The 24,505-nt window shown below is 47.3% G+C and overlaps 1 protein-coding gene across 1 annotated transcript; it reads right to left on the minus strand.

Annotated features, from left to right (window-relative positions):
• Nucleotides 1-321: 321 nt before the first annotated feature.
• On the minus strand, nucleotides 322-12,306 carry LOC149335049 (calcium-activated chloride channel regulator 3A-1-like). Its single transcript, XM_089553868.1, has 5 exons — nucleotides 12,148-12,306; nucleotides 8,869-9,166; nucleotides 4,509-4,618; nucleotides 963-1,136; nucleotides 322-345 (listed from the first exon to the last, which is right to left on the minus strand). The coding sequence occupies exons 1-5, from the start codon at nucleotides 12,304-12,306 to the stop codon at nucleotides 322-324; spliced, it is 765 nt and encodes a 254-aa protein (XP_089409994.1).
• Nucleotides 12,307-24,505: the final 12,199 nt, after the last annotated feature.

A 24,505-nucleotide genomic window follows, 5' to 3' on the forward strand; every position in this document is an offset into this window, starting at 1 on the left:
AGGTTTTGTTCGTTGCAAACAAAGTACCTGACTGTTTTAATTATTTATCAGTTTACGGAGCTTACAACCGAATTTTTTTCCTGCTGATAACTTTCGTCGGATTTTAAAGCACAGCGACAAAACTGAATAGAAGAGACAGTGAAGCTTCCCTGGCAATTAACTGTTTATATACCGATGCATGTAGTCGGTTTACATTGCAGCGGCGTTGGGTTCCGATGCTGTAAGCAGCAAGCAGCTGCATGAGATGGGTTTGAAACCCACCACCGTACACCCACCGGTAAAAATCGGTACAAGAGTACCCCGACCCGGCGCCGGGCATACTCAGGGTTGTGCGGGTGGCAGCATCTGCGTAAACGCATCTTTGCCCTTACCAGACCCAGCTAAGTTTTTAGCGACCTCGTAGCCTGCTAAAGGTGGCGTCCTTCAACCAATGCGATGCTAACTCGAGCAGGCCTCGACGCGTCGTCACTGGGTGCGCACTCAACCTAGAGCAGTGGCTTCCTGGTCATTGAGAGGACAAGCTGCCCTTTCGCACCTTCAAAGAAAGAGGATCCCGCAGTGGTAGTCAAAGGACGAGCATGTGTTACAAAGAATAAAGATTGGTCTACATACTGTACATATATACGCGTATATCTATCAAATACTTGGCCTAAGCATATCGAAAAATCAATATTTCAACAGCTGCGCAGAAAAGTTTCACTTCTGAGTATCGTAATCGTCCAGTAAGTTTTTAGGTGCTGAGACGCCTGCTTCTTCTTCTTCTTTTTTTTTTGTCCTGATCTGCTCAGCTCACAGCGTTACGGGTAGACCCTCAGACCATCAGTAGCTTTAGACTATTATCATGTCAGAGTCAGTGTTCGCAGCTTTACGGGACAGCAAAAGAGAAGAACTGTATTAGCGGCCACATAAAAACCTGACGTTGCTCTAGCGACAGTAAGGTGCACTGCAGAGCGAGCTCTTACGTTGGCCAGATACGGCATGAACATGATGGACGACTCCACGGGTGTGTCATTCGGATGGAAGACATCAATCTTGCAGTCGTCGGTGAATTGGCAGTCTTTCTTGATCGAACAGTTGGCTCCGTTAGGCAGCGTGGCTGTGAAGCGCATTCTCTCCGAGCAGGAGTTGAGCTTGACCTGAAGGCATAAAAAAAAACGATTAAATTGAATGAGATCTCTGAAAGCATTTCAGCGTTCACGATACAGTGTTCTGGTGCATTTACGACAAGGCCGTGGTGAGGAAGACAGAACCGCTGGGCACGTTACTTGGTAACCTAAACGAGCTAAACATGTAGACAACCTTATGAATAAAAACCAGATTCCGCACAACACAGATTCCGCACAGTTTTCAGTTATATTGTTGTGTGTTTTAAGTAGTTTCATATTGTGCTCTATTTTCTTCTCCATTTTTAACGACCAATATTAACGAGTGTTGCCTCTTATTAACTATGTTTCTCATACAATGTCAGTGCTTTCTGTTTAGTTTTTAGACTGTTACCCCACGTTACCGTCTGCTTTTCAGACGAGCCCCGGGAATAATCCCCTGTTCACGCCTGTATTCAGTTTCGCTTGTCTTTTTGTATATGTCGTTTTTTATTGTTGTTTATCCCGCTCTCCCGAAATACTGTACCATAACATTAGCCACTGTTAATTTTTTGTCTCTGTTACATTTTTGTTGCACTGTTTGTTACGTATGTTAAACTACTTTTTTTTTATACTGCATCACTCCCCCTCTGTAATGCCCTCTGGGCCAAGAGGGCAACCTGAAATAAATAAATTAAACATTGTGCCGTTTCCATGGCAACACATGTTGCAGGTTGTGTAATGCCGCAGCAAGGACTTGCCTAAGCTTTCGAACAGGGGGTGGTTTTTCGTTTGTACGATGTAGGCGACGAGTTTCTCCTCAGCTGTAGAGTGTAGTTGAAATTTGCACCGTTTAGGTGATCTTTTACTATAATTATCTAAATTTTTTCGGAATGAGTCACAACCACGACCAACTCTTGAATGTTCAGACCGAAGACGTTATCAACAATGAGGCCGGACAACAATTTTATGACTAAATTGAGCTTAACACAACGCGAAGAAAAAGACAGTACGCCTTAAAGTTCCAAAACACACGCACTAGGCTTTTAATTCGTACTGCATAGATGCGCACAACTGGAACGAACTTCCTTTTAGCGACATGCGTGTCGTCCTTATATTCGTTATTATTTTGACCCCCTATATTAGCGCTAAGTAGCAACTCCTACATTTAAGTGTTTTTTTTTTTTGCTTTTTTCACCGGATCTTTGCAGAGTTCCAAATAACTGCCATCGTTGTCATGTGCCTTTAGCTTCGACTTGCTAGTCAGTATTACGCTTAATATGGCACTCTTTTTCTTGCTACCGTCCATATCCAATGGGTTTTTCTCATTTTGTTTACTTGCTTTCGGAGTGTCGGTCCTTGTTTTTACGAAGAGACGAGGCTTGGGCATGTTGGTATGACATACTTAAGGGAAATAAATAGCGCACAAGAGAAGACGGGACAAGCGAGGAACGGGAATAGCGCTTGTCTGTGTCTCCTCGCTTGTCCCGTCTTCTCTTGTGCGCTATTTATTTCCCTTGTTTTTACGCGTTTACTGTTGGCTGCATAAAATTCTATCTCGAAGTGAACCGACAGTCTGTTCGAATTATCCAGAGTTAAAACTGCGGGAAGGTTTTTTATTAACTCTTGAAACTGATGGACCCAAATTTCGAAGAAACCAAGTCCTAATCAGCAAGCTTCAATTAAAGAAATATCATCGTATTTCTTTTTGGTTACTTCGGTTTGGAACGCAGTTTAATTGAAGGTGGTACTCTATATATTTATCTTTAGTAATCGCCAATTAAAGATCACGTATTCATTTCAGGCTTTTTGGTGACAATCCTTCCTGCTTTGGCTGCCAAAAGCACCTACGGTCTTTGCTGAAAATAAAAACAACTTAAACTAAAGAACGGATGAAAGAAAATACGTAAAAGAGAACGTATTTATAAGTATTTCTTAGAAAAATAGTCTTTCTTTTTTTACTTAGCAATGGCTTCCTTTAGTTTCACTGGCTGTCTGGACTGGCCTGAATGCAGTCATTGCAGGCCTATCATGAGCCGAACTTACGTGTGAGAAAATTTATATGTCCAGCTACCGCATCGAAATATTTTATACTGGCTGTGTCGGCTTGTCATAATCGTATTCTTTGCCTAATAGCTGTCATCCTAAAAAATGTCTGGTATTTCGTCCAAGAAGCCTAGAGTTTTAAGTTCTAGTACAGGTTCAACATTTACTGCTAGGACAGTTTTAACATTGTAAGGTACTGTTTTATATTCTAATAAAATAGGACAATCTGGAGTTCCAGGCAGTGATTAGACGTATGTGGATATCAAAACAGTTAAGTTCCAATGTTCTGGAACCGTCCTATTTTTATTGGATTTCTTGGTCTTCTCGGACTGTTTTTTCTTCGGTGAAAAGTCGTGTTTTAACACCACAACGACAATCTACACAAAACAAAATCATCCACAGGTATATAACGCCATAATTGTAAGGACCCATTCTCCGCTGTCAGATGTGCCATGGTGAACAAGCATCTAAAGTCATAAAGACGTTCCAGTGCAGTTCAGTTAAGATTCTTGTAGTTCTTAATCAGGTCTCAGACGGAGGTAAATATTATTTCCAAAGCGTCGGTCAGCGTACTGAGCCCCCTCCCTTCTCTTCCCTAATCTTGCTAAGATTGCCCTCTCTACTCCGCGAAAACTTTTCTCGGCAATGGAGAGAAAGCTGCAGAACCGCAACGAGTCCTTCCTTCCCAAGCAGCGAAATATTGTCCCCAGTTTCAATCAACAAATTTCTTTGAAAAGAACCTGTTGGCTATGCTCGCTATTCACGCCGGCATAACTGCAAGTATAAAGGCTAGACAGTAAACACAATAAGACATTCTTTAATTGGAACAGATTTTTGGGCTTGTTCGGTTCAAAGAATCTTCCATAGATGGCGCCAGATGCACTACTACTATTTGGCGGAGTGAGGCAGTGACACCGCGCGCGCCTTTGTAGCTTTCTCTTCATTGCCAAGAAAAGGTGTTGTTGAGTACCGTATTAATGCGTGAAAATCTACGAAAGGGAGTATGAATATGCACGTGCGTCACCATTTTTTGGCTAGTCATAAGAAGTGGCGCCTAATCTAACAAGCAAACATGATGCCGTTACTTCAGCCTCACATTTTCAACCTTCAGGAGTAGAAAACACAGCGAAAGCCACAGAACCGGAAAGTAGACGCCACAATTCGCTGTAAGGTTTGCACATGAAAAGGGCGCTGAAAAAATGAGGGATGGAAAGGGCCCAAATAACTAGAAATTACAGCGTATAGCCGTCAGCAAGTTAATACATTTAAAAAAATAGAGAACACAGTTAAAACCCCAGGGCCGCAAAAGAAGGGGACGAAACAATGCGACGCAAGGCTTTAACCTTGCATTCACACAGGACTCTTCAGTGTCACGGATACCTGTCCGTTGCAGCTGCAGTAAGTGAGGGGGAACCGGTCGTCACCCTGGCAACCGTATTCGTCAAATACTCCGTACCGGAAGTGGGCCCACTCGTGCACGAACGTGTATGCTGCGAATGCAAAAACAGAAAAAGCAATTGAAGCAGTCTTATTCTTGAGGCCGCGACTTCGCACAGAGAGTTTTGGTTTTTCTTTAGTGTGTCAAAAGGGTGGCCAATTGGCGATGTTGCGAACAGAAGTACCTTTGTTGCAAATATATTAGCATATCGTCTGCGCACTGCATCGAGAAAAAAATCTTGTACCTATGAATGCGTTTCTATACTCTCGTCTTATATCCCGCTAGTATTCTTTGGTTGTTCTTTGCGGTTCTATTTCATAAGAAAAGCGCCTTCTTCAGAAAAAAAAAATGCCGACGATTACGTTACTTCCTAATGCAAAATTTGAGCGCAGCTCAACAGCCGTTTCAGCTGTTCGATAGATTGAGGCAAAGAATTCGAGCAAGACATGTATGTACAGTTACAGACAACTTGTTAATTTTCACATATATTCCTTCTTCAAGAAACACGCCACTAACAGTTCTTGATTGTCATGAAGGAAGCAATTAGGTTTTCCGAAGGTCGCAGGGCGCATCAAGAAATACGCCACTAACAGTTCTTGATTGTCATGAAGGAAGCAATTAAATTATCCGAAGGTCGCAGGGCGCATAGGAACGTTGCGCGGCGAAGAGATAGCAGCGACTGGCTATTCCTTTGAGTAGCCTACACGTCTGGCCTACACTCGATTCGAGTTTTCGTATCGTTTCGGTGTTCTTACCGTTTGTCTGTATCCTAAGACCCAGCACTCTAATAATCTCCACTGGGGGTATTTTGTCCCCGTTTACCGTTAGCGTTATCCCATGTTCATGGGGCTTCCTTTGTCTCTTTTGTGGGCCGAGGAAGAGCGCTTCCGATTTCTCGGCAGAACATTTGAGTCCTACTTGTTTTAGGTACGACTCAATTTCCTCGATCGCTCTTTGGAGGGTACCTTCGATGTGCGCGTCACTGCCTCTGGTAACCCAGAGGGTGAGGTCGTCCGCGTATATTGTGTGGTTGAGTCCTTCTATACACGCCAATTTCTCTGGTAAGCCAATCATTGCAATGTTGAAGAGTGTTGGTGATAGGACCGAGCCCTGGGGAGTACCTTTGTTGCCCAGCTTTATGCCTTTCTCTTCCTTCCCTCCTAGGCTGATAGTAACTGTTCTGTTTGAAAATAAACACGCGGGAATGAAGGAGACGAACCTCTTAAGACTAGTTCAATCATTTGTAATCAGCAGAATCACATACGTGGCACCATACCTACGGCTAGCCAAAGCAGAAAAAAAACAAGATTGAAATCCTAATTAGGAAAGGCGTCAAAAACGCCCTGGGCCTCCCCCCCTACACATCCACCCAGAAAATTCTGAACATGGGGATTTCAAACACACTAGACGAGCTCATTGAGGCTACCAGAGTAGCGCAACAACAACGACTCCTGCGCAGCCATTCGGGGCTAAAAATACTAGAAAAGCTAGGCTTCGAACCTCGAGCGCGGCTCAGACACACGGAGAATATCCCAACAGACATAAGGAACAAAATCAGAATCCCACCACTCCCAAGGAATATGCATCCGGTACACCATGAGGGTAGGCGAAAGGACAGAGCGAAAGCTCTGCAGAAAAAATTAGCCAATAGACAGGACGTGGTTTACACGGACGCGGCGGAATATGAAGGCAGAACGGGTTTCGTAGCCCTAGCGACCAGGGAGGGCGGAGACCGAGTCTCGTGCTGCAGCACCCAACAGAGAGATGTAACAGCGGCTGAGGAGGTAGCCATTGCGCTGGCTTTAACTCAACGGAATGTCAGGGTGATTAGCACAGATTCAAAATCGGCTATCCGCAACTACAACGCAGGCAGGGTATCTGTCGAAGCAGTCAAAATTCTGACTGCCGGCCCGACACCGGCAGAACTAATTAACCTTGTTTGGACTCCGGCCCACGAAGGCCTCCGGGGAAACGAGACAGCGCACGCATTGGCCCGAGGACTCACACACCGGGACCCCAATGCGGTCTCGTCGAGCAGAGAGCCCCTTCAGAGGGACGAGGAGCTGAACACGTACCAAGATATTCTTAGCCATTACAGATTAGGAAGACAGAGACTACCTGGAGCATGCAAGGGCCTCACCAAAAAGGAAGAGGTCATATGGAGAAAGTTACAGGCGGGAGTTTTTCCGAACCCACTCGCACTAAGCAGATGGCATCCGGCGATCCAAGACCCGAGGTGTAAACAGTGTAATGAAATAGCAGACATGATCCACATGGTGTGGACATGCCCTAGCCACAACGAACCAGACAGGAATATAGAGTCCTGGGAAGCTTTAATGGCCAGCCAGAAAGAAGAAGAACAAAAAGAAGTCATCCGTCTGGCCCTGGACACCGCTGAATCCCAACGGATCCCAGCCTGCTGAAAGGGGAGGAAGATGACGGCGGTCAAGACTCGTCTTTTTCGCCCTCTGATTCCTTGACGGGTGCAAATAAAGTTATTTCATCATCATCAGCGACTGGCTGATGCCGCTGACGCTGCTAGCGAGTCAACTGAACGTGGCTCTGCGTTTTGGCTTGGGATGCACGCACCGTGTTCCGCTGATGGCGAGCCGCCGCGCGGTCGCCTCCACGGAGGAGGAGGAGGAGGACGACGAAGGGGGGGTACACGCAGTGGCGAAAGGCGACGGCTACGCGTTTCGGCTTGGGCGTACGGGAGAAATGGCGCCAAGAGCGCACGCAACTAGAGCAGCGCTATAGCAGCTCTTTGGCGCCCGTTTCTTCGTTTCGCGGCGTCGACGTCGCCGTTGTCCGATGTAAATAGCAGTGGACACCCTTCAAGCTGCGAAACCCTTTCCCCTATAAATGCTCTCTTTCCATCAGTTCACCGCCTGTGTCTTGGCCACTCCCCCGTAGTGGATACGTGCAATTTTATTTGAGGCCAACAAACCAACAAATTCAGCGGGAGCTTGGAAAGCAAAGGGTAAAATTGATAAATTGCTTTTTTGAAGAAAGGAAATGAGCAGTATCTGTCTCACACATCTCGGGGGACTCCTGAACAAGAGGGAAAACCTCTTGGAACAGTGGACACCCCAATCCTATTTTAAGCTACGTGGCGGTAGTGACAGATGTGCGCTCCATGCGTTGGCATTGACAACGTTGTGCCAGAAACGCAGCCCTAAAGCCATAGGCTGTCGGCCTTCGTTGTGTTCATTGGCGTTGGCGGTGGCAACGCTTTACTCTCCGATCATTTTAAGGAAAGGAAGCGCGCATAACTAGCTCCCTGGGTCAATGGACGCCTGAATCACGCTTATAGGTATGTGGGGTGATGAGAGAGAGATATGGGCTGCATGAGTGAGCGCTGACAACTGGGAGCGAACTCTCGCGATCAACCATTAACTGCCACCTGCCAGGGTGGCAGGGTGGATGGGGACTTTATTGTAGATATAAAGACAAACAGGCATTTCTTACCACTGATGTGGGAGAACATCCCTCGTCACGCCTCCCACGTCTGTGACAGCCTCGCGAAATACTTGCGCACACCTTGTCTTTGAGAACCAGGCACTGGTGCAGCAAGTCGAGCATATATCCCATCTATTTTTGCGACCACAAAGCTTCCTTCATGACAGTCAATAACTGTTAGGGGACAGTTTCTTAAATAAGGAATATGTGTGAAAAATAACAAGTTGTCTCTAATTGTACATACATGCCTTCCTCGAATTCCTTGCCTCAGTCTATCGAAAAACTGAAACAGCTGATGAGCTGCGCTCAAATTTCGCATTAGGAAGTAACGTAATTGTCGGCAATTTTTTACTATTGCTGTTACTACCACTGCGTATACTTCCTGTAACTATGCTAGCTATTTATTTTCTCACTAGTATAACGCTCTTGCTGCAATCTATACTACTCATATAACTGCTCCACTACGGCGTCTCTCAGAGCCTTAGCGCTTTGGGACGTTAAACCCCATAAACCAACCATCATATAACTGCAAATGCTACCATTCAGACGCCGTAAAACCCCGAAATTTCTCTATTTTGAACTATGTAATGCTCCACACGCTGCCTTTAAGGGTGTAATAAATTTTTATGATGATGATCACTGTGAGGTACAAGGTGAGAAATCAGTGGCAAAGGACGCGCTCACAGGAGAAGGATTGCGCTGGGACAGTGTCGTTCACGCGTGTAATCCTTTCCTCGTGATTACGTCCCGTTCAGCTGTTTTGCAACCATGCATGAACTGGCCTAACAGGCTACGCTTCTTAAATATCGACGTGAGAGTATCGTTAGTGTCATTTCAACCTACCTGGATTTTCATATCTTCGTGGGCTGGCCGCTCTGACCTCGCCGAGGAAATCAGGTGTGATATGGATGAACTCCCCTGGATCGCCGCAACCTTTGACCTGTTTCGTGAATGGCCGGTGGCCGTAAGGAGGCGCTGGGGGGCCAACGCGGACGTCGCTCTTCTCGTAGCCTCTGGATGACGCATGTCGGAATCCGCCTCCGCTGGGCCACGTGTGGGGCACATCGATGATGACGTGCTTAAAGTACACGAGCCCATTGGTCGCCTGGTGCAGGAACTCGGCGGAAGACTGGAACAGTGACTGCGTTGCCCGCCACAGAGCTTAACGTTACTCACATATATAAATACGCGACATGGCGTGGCTTAAAAAACGCCTTTAATAAAGCAGAATTGTTTTTATTGATTTGACTCAAATTAAACCAACTACTTAAGAGCATAGAAAGACAGACTTAAGACACATACTAAACGGTATTTCATGACACGACAAAAAGAAGGGCTCTGATTACATAAATTGTGGTAAATGAGAGCTGTCCTTGTACGCGTTCACACGTGTCCGTGCCATATGGACGACAATTTTATTTGTGCTTACCCTGCCAGCATCGTTTTTTTTATGCCTATTTGTTTGAGCTAACCTTCATACCTCATCCGGTGCCCTGGTGTCGCGTACCATTGCCAGAGCTGTACGTAACGGTAAATAGTAGTTCACTGTAGTGTAAATTTGTGTTACATAGCAATAAGAGTTAGAAAAAAAATAATGCAACAGTAATCAATTACTTTTCTGTAATTTTTCAATTACCTTTCTGGGGCTATAACTGACCGCTGTAATAAGTTACATTTGACACCGAGTAATAGTAATTCCAACCGGTTACTTATTTTCTATAACGTGTACAAGACTGATCATTACTTACAAAACCAAACAAAACTTCGCAGCTAGTACATCCGCAAAAAGAGCATGTAAGGAGGACACAGATAGCCTCGTACTCGCGCCGTCCGCTCCTCTCTATCAACTTTGCGTTGTATATTTTGCGAAGGACGCCTTTGTACTAGCTAGCGCCATAGCTAACCCTAAGCAGTAGTAAACCTTCTGAAGAGATTACCACAGAGACGTTTTAGCCGATGTAGGCATACTTTTCTTGGTACTGCGTGAACTTGAGCGCTCCCATACGTGTGTACGTGCATTACCAAGACTTTTTTTTTCCCAACACTACATCGATTCGGCCAATCGTCGGGTGAACTCACATGTCCAACATATTGGGACAAAAATTTTGAAAATTCGAAAATTGTAAGACACGTCTGTGGAAATATATAGTCCATTCTTCTGATATTCAGAAATATGTTTCTTTTAAAGTGTTTCCATCGATCGCATCGAACAGCTAAGACTTGCTAAAAAAAACAATAAGGAACGCTTTTGACGATACCAAAAACGTTAATAGAAAAAAAAATACAAGACTGCCGTCGGGTGATCTGAGGATATATTAATTGTTATAGTGAAACCTTATACTGTATTAAAAAATTGCGCTCATACAGTTTCCCGCTCAAATAAGCTTCTGACCAGAATTGTTGGGTACGTGCTGCAATGATTCAGAAACATTCAAGCGAGCCCAAAGTACAAAGTAAGCTTCTTTATTTAGCAGCCGCGGTGGCGCAGTGGTTATGACACTCTGCTGCTGACCCGAAAGACGCCGGTTCGATGCCGGCCGCGGCGGTCGAATTTCGATGGAGGCGAAATTCTAGAGGCCCGTGTACTGTGCGATGCCAGTGCATGTTAGAGAACCCCAGGTGCTGAGGTTTCCCGCCCCAGAGTATCCACTTGCCCGTTGTCTTCTGTCATTTTTATGAAAAAAGCAAATGCAGAGTTAAATGAGTAATGTCATGCCGTGTTCACCACACGAAAAGTAAAAAAAATGGTTTATGGGATTTAACGTCCCAAAGCGACTCAGGCTATGAGGGACGCCGACCACCTGGGGTTCTCTAACATGCACTGACATCGCATCTAGAGGCCCGTGTACTGTGCGATGTCAGTACATGTTAGAGAACCCCAGGTGGTCGGCGTCCCTCATAGCCTGAGTCACTTTGGGACGTTAAATCCCATAAACCATTTTTTTTACTTTTTTTGCGGTGAACACGACATGACATTACTCATTTAACTCTGCATTTGCTTTTTTCATAAAAATGACAGAAGACAACGGGCAAGTGATACTCTGGGGCGGGAAACCTCAGCACCTAAATACGGAAAGTAATACATCAAAGCCGTTGAAATGCTCAACAAGGCGCTACCGCCTTGTTGTCGCCTAAATAAATACCGTATTTTTTGGTGTGTAAGACACCCCCTTGTATAAGACGCACCCGCCATATATGAAGGCTGTCATTGAAAAAGTTGATATATAAGACGCACCCTTGTATTAGACGCACCCCATTTTACCCAGTTAGGGTAATGAGGCTTAATTAAACATACTTGCGCGACCATCGCGAAATGCACCGCACCTGTGAGAAGTTCTTAAGCAACGCTAAGTGATCGAAAAAGGCAACACTCACGCCATAGCCACCCACGTTTTAGCAAAAAAGAAAGAAAAAACAAAACTCTTCCCTATGTCCATAAAAACATTTTATTTTTATTTAAATCTCCATTTTCGGGTGAGCTATCAAAAACTTCGCCCATTTCTGGAGGCAGCGCGGCTGGAACATTCTCTTTGCACTACGTACGTACTACGTACACGGAGCAAAGTTGAAAAGGTCATGTGAAAAGGGTGACTAAAAAAAAAAAACGCCGGCTTGTCTTGGCTAGTCTTGACAATGACGAGAAGCGCGATTGTCGCTATCTTTTGGCATTTCACATTACTTTTCTTGGGGCCCCCGAAACGGCCGTGTGTTCGTGATCCCGGAAGTAGTTATTCCCGCCGTTTCATGATAAAGTTCATCTAAAAAAAGTTGCATACGGCGGTCCCCCGTATTGAAGTATTAACCGTGTCACAACCGTGTTATTGGTAGTGATATTTTTTCGGTGTAAAAAGCTTCAACAGGAACCTGTGTAATTTCTGAACACACAAAAAAAACGAAAAATTCGCGTATAAGACGTATAGGACGCACCAGATATAGTTTTGTAAAAAAATACGCGTCTTATACACCGAAATACACGGTAAATAAATACAAGTGCTAGAGCACAAAGGGGGTGACACCCAATTGATGCTGCACTCCGTATCCCAATTCATAAGGAAGCCGAGCGAACTTTGAGCCCGAAGTCGCTGCACAAGCACTGTCGTGCAAATAACTTGCGCCACTTGCCTTTATGTCCTCGATTAGTGACTCGTTGTATGGAACATCCTTGCTGATAGAGACCACCAGGTCTTTGTAGCCTCCATCGGCGAAGTCGATGTCCAGCGGAGTCCCCACATTCAGTAGACTTAGCAATGTGACAGTCAATAGAAGCGAGTTCCTTTCCATCCTGCTCACTGTGAAATGGCAGAACGAGAGCTTGCATTGTTATTCAAATACTTGCTTCGCAAAATATCACGTGGCTAACAGCGAATGGTAAGCGGGAGTTAAACACCAAGGGTACGTCAGCTGCCGAGCGTGTTGCAGTGTTTCCTCCCGGCCATGTCTACCACTGTTTATCAAACTCGCTGGCGCTGCTTGTGCTTTAGAGTGTCCATTACAAACAGGAACTCCCAGAACTTTGCTCCACAGGCGTCAAGTGAAAAGTGAGCAGGAAACAGCAGGCAGGAATGGACAGTTCTAGGAAGCAATGTGAGCTGAAAGGAAATTGCGTGCTTTCCTCGTCCCGTTTTTCAGGTAGAAAAACATTTTTTCGCTCTGCATGATGAGATCAGAAAGGTTTGTACGTTTCAGGTAGTTTTGTTTTTAGTTTCAACGGCCATGCATGTCGGCGCTTTCTGTCACACAGATGCAGCTGCTCGTGATGATGCGTGGAGGTGCTATAATATACAACAAGGGGCTGTTTCCTTTAAACAAGCTTACACAATAAGGGTCACTAGGAGGAAGCCGTATACTTAAAGCGGAGTGATTTTTAAGCAGGGAACTGAGCTGAAGAAGAAATCATCCTGGGCTCAAATCGATTACAAATCTCAGTAGCGTACAGTGCCAATTTTCGTCGTCTCCTCCGCAGATAGTGTACTTGCCACAGGCGGCACGAACTGTGTCAGCGGCTGGAGAACACAGCCACGTAATACAGCATTTAAGCCTAATATAATAATCATTCGAATGGAAACTGATGTAAGGTATAAAATACAAAACAGAATCGTGCATAAGAGGGTTATGGTGGTTCCGGGAATGGGAAAATTGTCAACGCCATAAATGTTTGGGTGAGTTGAAGAATGACACAAAAGCTCATCAAACATCCCGCATGCTCCTTGTTTCCGGTGACTGTTAGCTTCCTACATGTAAGAAACACATCAAGGCAGTCGCATTTGTTCTCCATACTGCGCAAACTATTATGTATAGCAGAAAACTTTCCTGTCGAAGAGATAAACTTATCGTATCATGTCATAATGAGTACAGTGGAGCAGGCAATTCACGTCAATGACTGGCTATTTACAAACTGTCAAAGCTGTTATTGGCTATTAGGTCATTTTACTCAGCTCAGATCGTGCAGGGATTGTTATTGCGCCAGATTTTTCATGCCTGCTTGCAAAAAATTTGCCCCCGTTCGTCCACACAATTTTCTGGCCTACTTATTTCTTACAAGCAATTGTCGCCCTGTAGACACAGATACGCCCAATGTATGAGAGGCCAAGGTCCTTGTTTGATAGCTGTCCTTGTTTCTAAGGCTTTCTGGTCTTAGAAAGAAAAGCATGGTGCTTATCTTGGACTAATATGTCGATTTCGCTTTTCTCACTGGTGGCAATTCTGTGACACCTGTCAATGTCGTTGACAGAAATTTGTTCTTCAATGGGCTCCCCGATTTTCCCGATGACTTCACTGGATTCAGTATCTCACTTTACACCTTTGATTTCGAGGTTTTTTAGGCGGTTGTATGGCTAAAGTTCTCCAACCTTTTGACCGAAGCGCTTTTTATAAGCTCGCATATTTTTTTTCCAACTTACAACATCCCTAAGGTCCTTTCTTAGCGCCTTGATTTCATAACTCATAACTTTGGTCTGATCACAGCCCAGCCAACCACTTATCTCCAAGAAATGTCCCAATTTGGTTTCAATGTCCACAAGCTGGAGTGCAGATTGGTGGGACGTACATTAAATATTTGTAGAAATGCGTGGGCAGCTGCTTACGTCTAATGAACGCGGTACGAATGTTTTCGTGGGGCACTGAATATTGTTATGTATAATGTGGTCCGTAACACGTTCTGTGGTCGTAGTGTGGACGCTCAGAAATATTTTTTTGCAAGTAAAAGGCTTTGGCAGCAAAAAGTGCTAAAGTGCAAACTGCGAGCTCGTGCGCACTGCAAAAAATAAAGACACGTAAATTCTGCAAGGTCCCACTAATGTCAAAAATAAAAGTCAACGGGGACATAACAGGGACTGCAGTTGTGTTCAGATGGATACTCTCAGTTACGTCTAAAAAATGCCATGTGGACATGTGTGGACATCCCTTGAATGTTTCGAATAAAGATGTTCGATGTGCACAGGCTATCCTGTGGACATTCATGTTAAGCTGGGAAGTGTCAGTGCAGAACTTTAAGCTATTCTTGACGGAACAGCTCAGCTCTCATCTCACGTTTGAAATCTTCTGAAGCGTTCATGTCATGATTTCTTTTTCTTTCGACATGACACAGAAACGGGAGTAAAGGAGTTGCGTAAAGATTCAAGCTTGGCAGAAGTGCGCAACAAAGTACGAATATACACGGTTTTGCCGGACCTGGTGTTTGGTCTGGCAACATTCCGATTTTGCCCCGGGACCTTTCTTGGTTGCACGAAAGCTGGCACGTCACCTGGCACCTTACCAAACACTGCACCACGGAATGCGTCATCGTTGCCTTATCAAAACCTACGCGGCATGTGTCGTCTGCACCCGCGCAAACATTTTTAGACGTCGCACCATTGATAACGGAAGCGCTCTGGGGCTAGTATCATCATCAGCACCCATGATTGTTTGCAGACGTTAAATTATGTCAGAACCGTGTATATACTCAATAAAAAGGGGTTCTATCGCTCACCTGCAAAAAGCCGTGCTTTCCGTTTGCGCACTGCTGCCGAACTACTGCAGGGTCAGGCGTGTATTCCGTTTTAAAAGCCGCTGAAGACCGCGGTCGGACGCTGACTGAACGCATACTGCCAGCCGGTACCGCAGGAAAACCGCTGTAGCCAGGCGGGAGTGGTTGCACGGTGTAGTACCGCGGATGAAGTGCAGACGTTTCACACTACACGAAGAAGAGGAGATGAGCGACGTGCGTTCCGTTTGTGCACTGCTGTCAAAAAAAGCAAAGACTAGAAGGCACAGTTTAGGCGAACAGGCGTTTTCACACACAAAAAAAAAAAGCCTCTGGCGTGGTGGCAACATTCTCGTACTTGGAACGCCTGTTGAAATATTTTCCTCTTCGGCTAAAATTTCACTGCCATCTGCTAACTCGTAAACTCTAGCGTAGAACTAACTGGATAGCGTCAGAGTTATTTATGCAAGCATCGTTAATTTAATTTTTATTAAATTTTCGATGAGCAGTGATTTTTTGAAAACTGCACACTGGCGGCAACTCTGTATCTAATTTCTTTTTGTTTATAGGGAAGTACTGCCCATCTTTCATTTCCTGTTACGTAGTTTGTAAGCGCAGATAGAGGGTTTCGTGAAATGCTTCAGATTGAGTTTATTTACCCTCGGATGCAAAAAAAAAATTAGCGGACCTAAGCTTACCGACCTAGCGCATTAATCAGCGATAAGCTGACTGGCATTGGCGGCCGAGATATCTCTATCCGCTTTGGCGTTTCACAGGCGGCTGTCAGGTTGGGCGTCTATAGCGGGCAGGGGTATCTCTCGAAGACGGCTCCTGGGCGCCGCCTGCTAAACCGCTTACACATCCAACACCCACGCATACCAGAGGGGACGGAGAACATCCCGGTGTTGTGGTATCGAAAACATATATGCTCTGGATCGATCCGCTCCCGCGCAACATGGACATGACGGGTTCGATCCCGGCCACGGCGGTTCTATGGAGGCGAAATTATAGAGGCCCGTGTACTGTGCGATCTCAGTGCACGTTAAAAAAACCCAGGTGGTCGAAATTTCCGGAGCCCTCTACTACGGCGTCTCTCATAGCCTGAGTTGATTTGGGAAGTTAAACCCTATAAACCAAACCAGTAGCATGGACATGACTTCACATGAAGACAGACGATTAGCCGCCGCGGTGGCTCAGCGGCTATGGTGCTCGGCTGCTGACCCGAAAGACGCGGATTCGATCCCAGCCGCTGCGGTCGAATTTCGATGGAGGCGAAATTATAGGGGCCCGTGTACTGTGCGATGTCAGTGCACGGTAGAAATCCCCAGGTGGTCGAAATTTCCCGAGCCCTTCACTATGGCGTCTTTCGTAGCCTGAGTCGCTTTGGGCCGTTAAGCCCCATGAACCAACCATAAACCGAAGGCAAACGACAAGCGCGGGTTCGCACGCTTGAGTGGCAATATGGATATAAACCGGGCGTCTACTACATGGACATCACAGGGCCGTCACTCGCGGGATTCTACACGGCTGCCGTAGTCCGCGGAATGAATGTCGATGGGCTATCTTTTCGGGTCCCAAATTCAACGCGAGCGGAGGAAGTTGCAATAGCTCTCGATGCCGCCGATCCAAAATCCTGAACGGCTCTCGCCGGGCCTGTGAACATTATCTTGCAGGGGAAATATGGCCTCTTGCCACCCAAATTCAAAGACGGGCACCCGCCAGTCCAAATGGCACAAACGTAATCTGGGCTCCTGGCCACCAGAGTCTACGAGGCAATGAAGCCGCTGTTGCGGCTGCCCGAGCGCTCACACACCGGGATCCTCATCCTAGCTCTCCTGGCTCAGAAGCACATCAACCGCTTCTGCGGTTCCGTGAAATCTTAATTCCTTACTACGACAGCCATCGCCTCTACCCGGCACCTGCCAAAGGGCTGAGTAAGGCGGAGGAGCGAACTCTGCGGCGCCCGCCATCGCCAAACACTTTGGTCCGAACATAGATGGCGCTGCCCGCACTCTGGAGAGATCTGCGATATTATAGTGTACTAGAATATTCTAGTACACTATAGCGATATCCCTCCGATCCTCCCCTTCTTCGAGAGGCATGGGAGACTGCCCTCCTCAACTGCTCTACACTGGAGTCCCAAAGGGCTCTTAGTAAAGCGGGCGCGAGACGGGGCCTCGTCGTGCGGTGTCCCGGACTAAAGATGCCGACCATGCAGCGGGGTCTTCTGACACCCAAAGTCTGAGTATGAAAAAATGGCTGAAGCTTAACTTGGTTAAGCCTGGAGAATGCGAAGCATCATCGTGTCGCGTAATTTGGAGGCGCACAACCACAGCGACGGCGCGAGGTGGGCCCCCGTTTCTCCACTGTCGTGACGTCATCATGTCACGTGGTGTGACGTCATGTATCACGTGATTTGGCGGCGCACAACCACAGCGACGGCGCGAGGTGGGCCCCCGTTTCTCCACTGCCGTGACGTCATCGTGTCACGTGGTGTGACGTCATATATCACGTGATTTGGCGGCGCACAACCACAGCGACGGCGCGAGGTGGGCCCCGTTTCTCCACTGTCGTGACGTCATCGTGTCACGTGGTGTGACGTCATATATCACGTGATTTGGAGGCGCACAACCACAGCGACGGCGCCAGGTGGGCCCCCGTTTCTCTACTGTCGTGACGTCATCGTGTCACGTGGTGTGACGTCATATATCACGTGATTTGGAGGCGCACAACCACAGCGACGGCGCCAGGTGGGCCCCCGTTTCTCTACTGTCGTGACGTCATCGTGTCACGTGGTGTGACGTCATGTATCACGTGATTTGGAGGCGCATAACCACGGTGAAGGGCTGAAGTGGTAGCTAAAGTAGTATGCTTCGCATAAAAAGTTTTCCACCACCACTGTTACAGCCGGCGTCGTCACTTCGGCGGACGCGGTTGTTACGGCGTGCGTCTGTTCTTTCCATCTTTCCTCCCACATCTTTCAATTTTGCTTTGTGTGCACGTGGCAGCGGTGGTGGCTGAGCTCGAGCCAGTGGACAGGCCCGTGCAATTTTCTTCTCATCCTTCCTTCAATCTGAATAACAAGCACAGCGTGCAACGCTGTCAAAGCTAGTGCGTTCCTCTTTCACTCCCACCTTATACTATACTAAGGCACGGTAGAGGCGTCCATCCAGAAGGGAAGCAGTAACGGCACCTTTCCGTTTCTGGAAACCAATTTTTTTCTTGTTTGCGCTGCGTACATCCGCGATCAAAAAGTAGTGCGTTCCTTAGTGGTGAGCGAAAAATATTTTTTTTTCCTGCTGGCTTATTACATGACACATTTTCCATGAGCTTGAATAAATGAGTACCGTACAGCACAGCAGCCGTCGCCGCTATTACTTCACCGAATATGGCAACAAACCCGTAATTTTCACTTGGCTCTTTCACCCCCCTTGATCAACTTTGTCACGGACTGCTTAGTGTTTCCCTAGTATGCGACAGTTACTGCATTATTCCCCCGTTCACAGCCTAACCAACCTAACGCAACCCAATTTAAAGTGCCCCGTTGAAGCAAAAACTTTCCGCACCTTTTCGCTCTTGCGACTTTAAATGATATAGTGCCACATATAAGCACCGCCGCCTAACACTATTAGCAATCGTGTGCGACCACAGTGGCTACGACACCCAGTTTCGAGTTTTCAGTACGCCACACTTATGTCTTAAGACTGGTCAATGGTATGTTTCGTATAAAAAAACTAGGAAGCAAGTGGAGGGCAACGTTATTTTACGTATTGGTACCGCGTTTCTTTCCATATCGATCAGTAATGGCAGGAGCAATCCAGATAAGCCGCTCTGCTATAGACCGTCATGTATTAAATTGTGCGATTTCAACTAGCGCTTCTAGCTTCTCATAGCACTTCGACCGCGCGGTCTCGTGTATGCAATTTTGCCCACTGTAACTGTACAGCGAGGGACGGTTGTCCCTTAGACTACGGTGCAATAAAATTCTCTTCAATACATTCGGCCAAGCACGAGTTCTCTAGGAACTGTACAAGCGATAATTGAGAATTGCCGGAGTTTATGCTTGTTGCCTAAAACTTCGCAGTGTGATGCGAGCTGCAACTACAGACTACGTCCCTGCGGTGGCGGTGGTGGTGGTGGTGATAAAATTTATTAATAATGAACAGGAGGTATATTTGGATCAGCCCGTAAGGGACCGATCCTTACAAACACTAGGTGGAGCGTGCTTTGCCGTGTTTCGTTGACACCAGATGAAGCTTGTAAAAGTATATGCAGCGCAAAAAAAAAAAATTTGCCGATGGTTACGTTACTTCCTAATGCGAAATTTGAGCACAGCAGATCATCTGTTCCAGCTTTTCGATAGATTGAGGCAAAGAATTCGAGCAAGACATGTATGTACAGTTGCAGACAACTAATTTTTCACATATATTCCTTTCTCAAGATATACTCCGCTAACAGTTCTTGATTGTCATGAAGGAAGCTTTGTGGTCGGAGATATAGATAATTATCTGCTCGGCTTGCTGCATCAATGCCTGGTTCTTGCAGAAGAGGACTATGCAAGTATTTCGCGGTGTTGTAACAGACGGGGGAAGCGTTACGAGTGAGAGGAACGGGAGGTTCTCCCATATTAGTGGTAAGGAATTCCTGTTTGTTTGTCTTTATATCTACATTAAAGTCCCCACCCACCCTGCCACCCTGGCAGGTGCAATTAATGGTTGATCGCGAGAGTTCGACACAGGGTTCGGTTGAACAAATCGAGGCCAACCTGCAGCAAGCGGCGGCTATTGTGGACGATTATGCACACCGCTGCGGCCTTGAGTGCTCCCCGAGCAAATCGGAATTCTTGCACATACGTCCCAATCCAAGGTGCACAACCAAAATTGCTATCTCCCTGCTTAGTGGCCCGATACCTGAACACGATGAAATCAGAGTATTGGGACTCTACATACAAAAGAACCGCAAGATTGGCACCACGCTGAAGAAACTTCGCAAGGTGGGGGATCAGGTGGGCCGTATGGTCCGCCGGGTATCAAACAGACGAGGGGGGTTGCGATGCAAAGACGCCCTGCGGCTGGCCAATGCATTCGTAACCAGTCGAATCCTGTATTCGGCACCGTACCTCCACCGGCGCAAATGCGACGAGAACGCTCTCGGAGTGATTCTCCGAAAAATCTACGAGAGAGGTCTCGACCTCCCATTGCAACATCCAACCAACGACTCCTCGGCCTGGGGATGACGAACACCTTTGGGGAGCTGCGCGAGGCTCATCTCAGCAATCAATACTTGCGGTTAAGCAAAACACGTGCGGGTAGCCGGCTACTGACCCGCCTCCACATCAATTACACAACCCAAGAGGAGAAGCGGGTATCCATGCCCGAGGCCTGGCGCTTCGCACTACAGGTTCGCCCCCTACCCAATAACATGACAAAGTATGCCCATGATGGCCGCTGCCTCGCGCGAGCGGAGGCCATTTCCGAGCAGTATGGTGCTCGACGAGGGTTATTTTACACGGACGCGGCCGGTCCACACCATGGGGGTCGGTACACGGCTGCCGTTGTCCACCAAAACAACCCAGTTCAGGGAATCACCTTCCGTGCCCCCAACATTACATTCGCGGAAGAAGTTGCTATCGCACTTGCAGCTGCGGATCCAGCGTCCCGAGTCTTTATCACCGACTCAAGGGAAGCTTGCCGAAATTTTGAACAGGGCCAAATTCCAGATTGTGCCTTCCAAATTTTACACAGATGTGAGTACCGGGATTTCCCAACCCGGCGCACCATCATCTGGGCCCCAGCACATGCGGGGATAGAGGAAAATAAGGTAGCAGACACTACCTCCGGCGCGCTTAACCACCGGGCATCGCCTCTATCGCCGCCTGATCCGGCTACTGATTTTAATCCGGCTATTACTTTTCGGGAGATTTCTCTCCTGTATCAAAACGCTCACGGCCGATACCCACCCCCCTGTAAAGGCCTCAAGAAGGCAGAGGAGCGTTGGCTTCTTCTCCTCTGCACCAACACAGTACTGTGCCCGGCAGAGCTCAAACATTTCAATTCGGCCTTTTCGGGCGAGTGTCCACACTGTGGGGCAGTGTTTGCGGACACGTATCACATGGTGTGGGCATGCCCCGCCAATCCTGCTTTCCTACCCCACCCCCACCACACCCGAGAGGACTGGGAGGCTGCCCTGCTCGGCTGCTCAACTCTCCAGGACCAACGAGCCCTGGTGACAAGAGCCCGGGCCGCCGCGGAGGCCACAGGGGTCCCGGACTAGGGATCCCTCCTAGTGATTGTGAGGGCCGGGCCCTTCAGGCACGGTCCAAGCAATGCCTCTCTTGTGCATGGTATAAATAAATGTTTTATACCACCACCATTATTGTCAGCGCTAACGCAAACGGCTAACCCACATCTCTCTCTCATCACCCCAAGTACCAGTAAGCGCGATTCAGGAGTCCACTGACCCAGGGAGCCAGTTATGTGCACTTCCTTTCCTTAAATTGATCGGATTGCAAAACATTCTCGACGCTAACGCCAATGAACGCCGACAGCCTATGGCTTCAGCGCCGCGTTTCTGGCACAACGTTTTCAATGCCTGCAGCTCACATCTCTCTCTCGTTACCCCACGAACCTATCAGCATGATTCAGGCGTCCACTGTACCAGGGAGCCACTTATGCGCATTTCCTTTCCTTAAAATGATCGGAGTGTAAAACGTTGTGAACGCCAACGCCAAGGAACACAACGAATGCCGAAGGCCTATGGCTTCAGCGCCGCGTTGCTGTTGTCAATTCCAACGCATGCAGCGCACATCTGTCACTACCGCCACGCACGATTGAGGTGTCCACTGTTCCAAGAGGGCAGTCATGCGCCTTCCCTCTGGTTCAAATGTCCACCGAGATGTGTGAGACACGCAGTGCGCCATTTCCTTTCCTCAAAAACCAATTTACCCATTTTTCCCTCTGCTTTCCAAGCTCCCAAAGAGAGCCCGCGAAATACAAAAAACAAATCACGTGACTAGCGCATTCGCGTGCCACGATTGTCGAAAGAAGGCTTTCGCAAAGAGTGGCACTGCTCGGAGAAATATTTCGCAAGTCTTCTGGTTGATGCTGGACGTATTGTACAGGCTTCAGGGCTGTGACTTCAGCCAAAGTTGTCTCTCCTTACAATTCTCAACTGTTGTTTGAGTGGACGAAATCAGCTGCTGGCAAGGCGCGACGACCTCACTGCTCCGGCAGGCTGATATGCCGACGGTGGTTGCGGCGCCTGCGCTAGCCAGTCTCAAGTCACGATTGAGAGCAGCGCAATCGTGGCTCGCGAATGCGCTAGTGACGTGATTTTTTTTTTGTATTTCGCGGGCTTTCTTTGGAAATGAGCCCATTGACCCGTGCGTGACCTTTATCGTGCTGACCAAGTAAACAACAAATGTTCTGAAAGCTCTTGAGCATGACGGCTAAAGTCGTCCGTTTCTGTTGGAAAACCACCGCAAACTGAAATAGTTTGAGGTGGTGGTGTTTCTGCCACAACGGTGAGACTGACTCGTCGTCCCATCTGTCAATGAGTGTGCAGAAGCGCGACCAAGATATGTCTTCCACTTTATAGTAAGTTAAAACAGAGCTCCAGATGTGCGCAGGCTGTAGTCTGTCCTTTTTATCCCCCAAGTGCGCAGCTTTCGAGCTCTGCTGGGCTCTCACTGCTTCGCGAACTCAGCTCCTACCACATCCTCTGCGTTGCAGCTCATATTGGGTTTACTTTGAGGCAGTTTAATGTTACCGAAGCAACTCAGACTACAAGGGATGCCATAGGGGAGGGCTTCGGATAATGTCGACCACCCGTGGTTCTTTACACTTTCACCGCCATCGAAATGCGACCTCCGCGGCCGGGATCGAACTCGCGTCCTTCGGATTAGCAGCCGAGCACCATAACCACTGATCCACCGCGGCAGCGATAGAGCTCATATTAAGCTCGATAGCAACTGCATTGTGTTCGCATTGCTGCTGGTCCATGCTCGTCAGCACTCTTATTGCAGTTTATCAGCTGCGACCAACGGTAAATAGCTGCTACAAAACTGCACCTACTGTAGACGGGGGCAGCCCGCAGCAAGTTGAGTGGACCTCATGTAGGGCTGCCTGGTATTGCGTCTACCTCAGACATCCAGCGTACTGCTCTTTCTGCTCCGCAGTGTTCGGTTACCGAGAGGCAGAAAAAGCATACAGCGCAGCCCGTGACGCACGAATGGCTCTGCATGCTTTGTCGAAAATGCGACCTGTTTGCTGGGACTGCCTGAAACAAGACACGAGGCTGCCTTGTTCGTGGAACCCCGACATCGGAGGGCTAGTTGCAGTTGTTTTGTGTCTGTTAGGGCTGGGTCCTTTCGTTTTTATTTTCCTAGAGCTTTTGGTAGTGTTGTTTAGGTTCTGTTGGTTTTGTTGTTTAATTACCGTCTGCATTGTTCTCACTTCTGTTAAGCTTCCATGCTACAGCACACGCATAAAAAGCGTAGACATTTTCTGATACTTCCAACTAATTGGAGCTCTTATTTTCTACATTTGCGAGTACGCCTTTCAACTGTGCGCTGCGCGCAGTTTATGAGGCGGGCTATCCATATAACGCCTTACTTCATGTATAACTTCGAATATTGTAAACGACTGAATTTTTCGCGTTTTTCTCAAATCACATAGACGTCGCAAAAAAAATTGTTCCAGGAACTAATTTCAGCAAAATGAGCGCTAATGGGCCTATCAATTACGCTTCGCGAAAGTTAGCTCACGCGAAATGTTTCAATGATGCTGCTTTGCTCGAATTCTTGAAGTACGGAGCTCGCGAAAATTAAGTGCTTTGCAGTATACATCACATGTCCACTTCGAAGGCATCCCTTCGCATTCCCTTGCCAAGAACTGCCCTGTACCCAAAAATCAGTAGATTTTTAACGAAGTTAAACTAGTAGACGTGCGAAAGCGTGTGTTAAGCTTGATTGGCTCATAGTTTTGCTTTGCTGGGTCGTCGGCACGTCTGGCGATATTAGACTCAGATTAAGCTCTGATCGAGGTTGAGCTAATCTGATCCGTTCGCGCCCCAGATGGAAGCTGATGAAGACGACGATGTGCAATGCACAGCGCGAGTATGTACTGCAGTTTAACACGAAGAGTGTTCGGCTACGGCGATAGCCTATGGGGCTCTCGCGCAGCGGCCTGTGAAGGTGATCTGTTCGCGTCGCTACGAGTTCGAATCCCAGTCACGGACATTGATTTGATTTCCTTTTTAACTTGCTTAACGTGGCGCCGCTGTTGCTAGACGACAGCACAATATCCAAAGATCCAAGATTCTTGGTCGATGTGGGTGAGTGCTTTCGTACTGAAACTGGTCGCAGCCGCATTTGGGAGAGTATAGTATGAGGGAGGACTACACAAATCTCGATGACATAGCATAAAGGATATGTGCGTTGCAGGCCACAAGAGTAAGCATGCCTTTGTGTAAGGATTCATGCTGAAACATACAAACCGCAATAAAAAGCTAACTATAGCC

This window comes from Amblyomma mixtum, chromosome 7, assembly GCF_055824585.1.
Source record: "Amblyomma mixtum isolate Tamu chromosome 7, ASM5582458v1, whole genome shotgun sequence".
Classification (NCBI taxonomy): domain Eukaryota; kingdom Metazoa; phylum Arthropoda; class Arachnida; order Ixodida; family Ixodidae; genus Amblyomma; species Amblyomma mixtum.